The sequence below is a fragment of the Coenobita brevimanus genome, chromosome 31 (genome assembly GCF_032717465.1).
Source record: "Coenobita brevimanus isolate Jiangsu-jjx chromosome 31, ASM3271746v2, whole genome shotgun sequence".
NCBI classification, from domain to species: Eukaryota; Metazoa; Arthropoda; class Malacostraca; order Decapoda; family Coenobitidae; genus Coenobita; species Coenobita brevimanus.
Window position 1 is genome coordinate 840,001 of NC_136984.1, and position 7,500 is coordinate 847,500.

The 7,500-nt window shown below is 45.3% G+C and overlaps 1 protein-coding gene across 1 annotated transcript in view; it reads left to right on the forward strand.

Annotated features, from left to right (window-relative positions):
- Positions 1 to 3,040: 3,040 nt before the first annotated feature.
- LOC145395457 (uncharacterized) overlaps positions 3,041 to 7,500 on the forward strand; it is a 106,782-nt gene continuing 102,322 nt past the window's right edge. Inside the window, exon 1 of the mRNA XM_080269060.1 lies at positions 3,041 to 3,075. Coding sequence (XP_080125186.1) covers positions 3,041 to 3,075 — 35 coding nt within the window. The remainder of the gene's footprint in view (positions 3,076 to 7,500) is intronic.

Here is a 7,500-nt window from a genome sequence, read left to right on the forward strand (position 1 = left end):
CCTACATCATCTCCGTACCTACCTAATTACCTACCTACCTACCTACTTTCCTACCGACCTACCTACCTACCTACATACCAACCTACCTACATACATACATATACACCTCCTCCTTACATACATACACCCTTTCTCCCTACATACGTGCATACATACACACCTTCCTACATACATACATACACACCTTCCTACATACATACATACACACCTTCCTACATACATACATACATACCTCTTTTCAGTCTTTTCACGTAGGTCTGGCCAAAGAATACTATGACTACTCTACTGTATATCCCTTCCAAAGCACTTCTTCGTGACTAGCATCATATTCTAGTGTTAATCTGTTGCCACATTGAAGATAAATGGCAATTGTAGGCCAAGTTGGTGTATAAAATCTCTCTCTCTCTCTCTCACACACACACACACACACACACACACACACACACACCTATTCCCCTCCCTCCCTTTCTTTCCCTCACAGGCAGTCTCTCTCTCTCTCTCCCTCTCTCTCTCTCTCTCACACACACACACACACACACACACACACACACACACACACACACACACACACACACACACACACCTATTCCCCTCCCTCCCTCTCTCTCCCTCACAGGCAAGCAGTCTCTCTCTCTCTCTCTCTCTCTCTCTCTCTCTCTCTCACACACACACACACACACACACACACACACACACACACACACCTCATTGTCCACAGTTTAAACAGATCCCACAGTTTACTCTCTCATATATTCCAAGGTCCTTTCGGCTGCTGCTATTGTATTTACCGTTATTTCCACAGGTATTGTATTGTTATATATTTTTGTGGTGGTGGTGGTGGTGGTGGTGGTGATGACTATTGTTGTTATCGTTCATCTTTAAAAGGCGAAGCGATAATGTTTTTGCCCGCCTCTGTGTGTGTGTGTGTGTGTGTGTGTGTGTGTGTGTGAGAGAGAATCCGTGGTTGTATAGTTATCTTCCCTCAGGTCATTGTGTGTGTGTGTGTGTGTGTGTGAGAGAGAATCCGTGGTTGTATAGTTATCTTCCCTCAGGTCATTGTGTGTGTGTGTGTGTGTGTGAGAGAGAGAGAGAGAGAGATTTATGGTGTTTTTTTAACCTAGGCTTTCTGTTAATGACCCGTAATTAAGAGTGTGTGTTTTAATTGAATGTTAAATTAATTATGGAGTGTCATTATCTCTGCTAACTGCTATGTTGCTGACGACTCTCTCTCTCTCTCTCTCTCTCTCTCTCTTTCAGTAATTTCCCCTTTACACACACACACACACACACACACACACTCTCTCTCTCTCTCTCTCTCTCTCTCTCTCTCTCTCACTTATAATGCAGTTTTAGAAGTCATCCATAGGTTATAATTATCCGTATATATATATATATATATAATAGTAATTAAACCATTTGTAAATTACTTAGGGATGCATTTAAATACAATCATTATGTTTAATACCAGTAATTAAGAGGTTATTAAACTGTTCTTAATTACATATTTCGTAACGTAACTCACCAAGCAACTAGCATTTAAATTTCTCAACACTGCTGTCTGACACCGAACCAGTCAAGAGAATAATCCTGTGGGTGGAGAGGAGAAAAAGTTGACAGTACAACATTCTCGTTACACTAACCTGTTCCTTAGCGGCTTATTTTTCAACAAATAAATTGAGGTGATTTAGTCACGTAGAGAATAGGGAGACTAAAGGCGGCGTCACACTGTACCAAACGTGGCAAACATGCGAGCAGCTTTTGTGAGGCGAAACGGCTAACAGAGTCGAGTGTCCGTCATACTCGTGTGTGTTTGCGAGCCGATACGTCTAACAGTGTGGTCTGCCTCGGCGCCTCGTGGTCAGCTGTAAACAAACCACCACACAGTACCCACAACCTTTTCCTCAGTTTCTGTCACCGCCTCATGTACTATAGCAACACCAGAGCCACACAGCAGTCTACTAGAGTTTGCCTTGCCGCAGGATCCATATGTAAGACTGGTCACACTCTGATTTCCACTTGTTTGGAAACAAGACAGTCTCCGCGGCTGTCACCAGAGTGTCTGAATATTCATTTCATGTCAGAAGAAAAAAATAAGTAAAAATCTATTCTATCTATCTATCTATTGCCAGACGCCTCAATCCCGTTTGGGGTGGCCACAAACAAATCGCCTCCAAGTCGCCCTGTCCCCCACCATTTCACTCCCCTGCTTCCAACTCACACCCCCATCTCTCATATACCTCTCCACCCCATCTCTCCATCTCATCCTCGGCCTCCCCCTCCCTCTTTCCCCCTCCACCTCACTCACATACTCTCTCTTCGTCAGTCTTTCACCCTTCATCACAAGATTTAAAATATAATTACTTAAGTTAAAGTTTCCTTCTGTGAATAACAATATTATCTAGTTACAAAGCTAATATAGGCTCATTTAGGTTCTAATTCCACCAACAAGCTGAGCGAAAAATATTATCCATTTCTCCTGGCAAGCAAAATCTCGCTCAGTGTGGGTCAGTTTGGCTAGCGGCAAACAGAACTGGCTGGCATGTTAGGGCTCGGCCACACGGTACAACAACATGTTTTGAGGCGTGTTCGGAACATTGCTACGGCCATGTTCGCATTCGTGTTCGACATCTCTCGTTTGGACGTTCAAACCCCCGAACACGCTTCGAGACGCTACAGTGTGGACGTGGCCGGGAACAAATGTGGGGGCAAACACTCTCTTGGACATTCTCTTACTCAGCGGGCGAGACTACAGCGATGCCATGGAGTGGACACGGGACATGGTGCTGCGTTTAACTGACTTGTACCCAGCTCATCCAATACTATGGGATCCTACGAACCCAGATTATAAAAACAGAAATAAGAAATATGATACATGGAAGGAGATTAGTGACGAATGTAGACAGACTTGAAGTGATGATGAAGATAGAGACGCTGGCAGGTCAATTTAGAAGGGAAGTAAAGAAAATCTGGTATTGGAAGTGATGAGGTCAACAGGGGTGATTGGTTTGCCTGTAAGAGCCTGGCGTTCCTACTGGACTAAATGAACCAAGAATGCCATCAGATGCTGGTGTGGACGTAAGTAAAATGGCGTAAAGTTAATATTTATCATACATAATAATTGTATACAGCTCTTACCTTGATGTATATACTGCATGTGTATTCGTATATGTACATACAAGCGTAACCAACATACACCAAAGAAAATAAATATTAGTTGTATTGCAAACTAAGGTATCAGTGCTGATATAATAATGGTAAGTAATACATTTGCACATGTACAGAGGAAAAAAACTGTATATATACTGTACCTGGCAGCACATATTGCAAATAGTTATTCATATCTATTCACAACGATGTTGCCAATGCACACGACCTTCATTGGACACAAAATAGTCCTTAACCCGTTAACTGCCCTATGCAGCCTGGGCTGTTCCGAGTGCGACTGCTTAATACAGCCCTGGCTGCGAAGGTGAATTTCGATTATAGTGCCATGGTGACCGAGGCCGACCCATGCAAGCAAGTTGGAGCCTTCAAAACCGAAAAAGAAAACGAAACCCATACATTGCAATAGGGCATCAGACACTTTGATGTTCATCCATGGCTTATACCAAGGGAAATATAGAGCTAATATTTCGTTACTGTATACTTTGGCATGTGTTCTCTCAATTCCTAAGACAAAATTTGGCCTTCGGGAAATATCATTTTTACCCCTATGTCTGCGCACCACGGACACCTCCAAAAAACCGCCATGAGCAGTTAACAGGTTAAATTCATTACGGATATCGTGGGCATCATCCTTATCACAGGGAATATTCTTACATAATCCCTTAGCTGTGTCAGAGGAGTATAATCTCCATGAACCTTCAGTTATGCCTGCGTTATCAGTGTCATCCACGTCGAATGTACCTGGTGGATTATATGCCATTCTTGAAGGCTCACTTTTCCTAAGAAAATTATGCAGATGAGCGCATGCCATCGTAACCGTCTTTGCGTTGTCAGGTGAGAGGGGGATTGGTTTGTGAAACACTTCATAAGCAGCCGCCGCTATCCCAAACACCTTCTCCACAACACTCCTTGCCCTGCTTAACCGACAGTTGAATGCCCTTTCACCAGACCCCTTAACGTGCTGTCCTGGGTATGGTTACTACATATAACACTGTAGCCGCCGCTGCCAGTAGGAGATCTTCCTCACGCCAGGTCGACGGTAAATGCCAGCTGTGCTCAGGTGCCCTCGTGTGGACCGTCATGATGTCTTGAACGTGATCGAATCCTTGTGCTGCATTTTGAAGCTAAACTGGACGGCAGATTTACCAGCATGTTTGTGGCTTGTTCAGACGCATGTATGTAGCATATTCTAGACATGCTACCTGTAATGTTTAGTGCTATGTTTTGGGCTTCCTGTGGCCGAGCCCTTAGCCACTTTTGTCCCGTGTGACGCCGATGGGGAGGGGGAGACCGAGGATGAGATGGAGGATGGAGTGGAGAGGTATACGAGAGAGAGAGAGGTGTGTGAGTTGGGGGAAGGACAGCGTAATGGCATGGGACAGAGCGACGTGGAGACCATGTGGTTGTGGCCACCCCTTACGAGATGAAGCGTGTGGCTATAGATGGGTAGAATTGTAGCAGTTCCCTCTTTACTGTATATATGTTTTCGAGCAGGGTTAGTGGTCTCATGTACTCTGTTCTCGCAATGAAATGATTATTGCTATGTGCTCCACTGAGTTCAAAGCCTTATCGTAATCAACAAAAGGTATCTATCTATCTACCTCTATTGCCACACGCCTTAATCCCGTGGGGGGTGGCCACAAACAAATCGCCTCCATGTCGCCCTGTCCCCTGCCATTTCACTGCCCAGCTCCCAGCCTACACACCTCCCTCATATACCTCTCGACTCCATCCCTCCACCTCATCCTCGATTCTCCCTCCCTCCGCTTCACCTACATACACGCTCTTAGTCAGTCTTTCATTCTCCATTCTCTCCACATGTCCATTTTTTACACACACTGAGCAAATAAACGGGTTAGTCTGTTTTATACTTATGGTGCGTCCCTCCTGCGTCCAACAGTCAATCTGCTACTCCTCCATCTTCTATGTCCTTCCCTCTTTTCATCCTTTTATATGTTTATCTGGTGTTACTTATATTTCACTTTTGTTGAGAATTTAGCTGTTGGTACTGTTGTTGATGCATACAGTTCTTGGAAAAATTCAATTCATCATCATCTCTGCTTACTGACTGCACCATTTTTGTCCATAAGTGATATAGTTGGATGCTTTCAGAATACCACTTTGCTCCTGACGTGTTACAGACCACCACCACCACCACCACCTCCTTCTCCTCCTCCTCCTCCTTCTCCTTCTCCTCCTTCTCCTTCTCCTCCTCCTCCTCCTCCTTCTCCTTCTCCTCCTCCTCCTCCTCCTTCTCCTCCTCCTCCACCACCACCACCACCACCACCACCACCTCCTCCTCCTCCTCCTCCTCCTCCTGAAATCTGTTCTTTATTTATAACTGAAAGACAACTTGTTTTACTTTTATTGTGAGGAACACACTGAGGTGGTTTGGCCATGTGGAGAGGATGGAGGGTGAAAGACTGACGAAGAGAGTGTATGTGAGTGAGGTGGAGGGGGGAAGAGGGAGGGGGAGGCCGAGGATGAGATGGAGGGATGGGGTGGAGAGGTATATGAGAGAGGGGGGTGTGAGTTGGGAGCAGGGCAGTGAAATGGCGGGGGACAGGGCGACTTGGAGGCGATTTGTTTGTGGCCACCCCAAACGGGATTGAGGCGTCTGGCAATAGATAGATAGATAGACCCTTTTTCCTTACGAGCTTCTCCATTTTTCGGATTCTCTCTCTCTCTCTCTCTCTCTCTCTCTCTCTCTCTGTTTATATATCGTTACATCGGTGAACTATTGCTACATCCGGGATCAAAGTCGCTAGTTTGGCAACACTGGTAGCAACACCTCTCACTGCGTTTTCTAGTTTTTCTCTCTCTCTCTCTCTCTCTCCGGTTTCTAGGTAGTCGCTTCAAGGATTTGTATCGTTTTTTTGCGTAAAAGTTCCTGCCGTTAGAGAACATGAGTATTGTGTTTTATTTTGACACTGTTTTAGGGCACTGGTGTAACGTTTGTCTCCTCTCTCTCTCTCTCTCTCTCTCTCTCTGTGGGGGGGGGGGGGCGGTAGCACAGTGGTAGCGCGCCGGACTCGTAATCGGGGGATTGCGAGTTCGAGCCTCGCCCGGGCTGCCGTGCAGTGAGTGGTAGCTCGCTCCTGTAACCCTAGCGGGGCTATATAGTCCAATACAGGGCTTAGCTCGGGGGAACTCCATTTCTCCCATTTCTTTCTGTGTGTGTGTGTGTGTGTGTGTGTGTGTGTCTCATCCAACATCGTCACACTGAATATGTGTGTGTGTGTGTGTGTGTGTGTCTCGTCTCAAATTGTTCCCTTTGTCAACACACTGAATCTCTCTCTCTCTCTCTCTCTCTCTCTCTCTCTCTCTCTCTCACCGTTATGAAAATTGCCTTGGATGAAGGATACAAACTTTGGCCCCCGTTTTCTTTGCCCTTTTGAGGAAATTGGCGCGAGGGAGAACTAAACAGATTTTCCTTTGTGTGTGTGTGTGTGTGTGTGTGTGTGTGTGTGTGTGAGCTTGAGAGAGAGAGAGTATTGGAGAATGTGAGTTGGTGGCAAATCTGTGTGTGTGTGTGTGTGTGTGTGTGTGTGTGTGAGAGAGAGAGAGTATTGGAGAATGAGTGGGTGGCAAATCTGTGTGTGTGTGTGTGTGTGTGTGTGTGTGAGAGAGAGAGAGAGAGAGAGAGAGAGAGGGGGGGGGATTTTGTGGATAGGTGTTACAGAAGTGTTTAGTCCCTTACACTACCCCCTTCACACTTACACAACTGCCTACACACACACACACACACACACACACACACACACACACACACACACACACACATTCATCTGACCGCTTTAGCAATTACACCTACACCCACTTGCAACATTCTCTCTCTCTCTCTCTCTCTCTCTCTCTGCTTATGTAGCCATCTCAGTGTGTCCATCCATAGATATGTCTACCTGTTTTTACACACACACACACACACACACACACACACACGATGATAATACAAGTTTGGAGAGAGAGAGAGAGAGAGAGAGAATTACGCATGAGCTGTTCAGTACAAAGGGACAAATACGAGCCATGAGTAGTCAGTAATTGTGTAGGGATAATTACCGGAAACTGTGGTGTCGGTTTAGCGCATCGTGTACCTGAGAATCGAGTTTAACATTTTGAAACGTCTTTCGATATGGAAGTTTTCCAACCTTTTTGACCGAGTGACATTCATTGCACACGTAGACTTATTCTATCTATCTATCTATAATGTAGATAGATATAGATAGATATAACGTATATATACTCTATATAGCCTACACAATTGCAACTGGGCTTGTGCGCGCGCCAGAGATAGTGGTTCATATGTCTCATGCAGCGTATGGGATATCTGTTGTA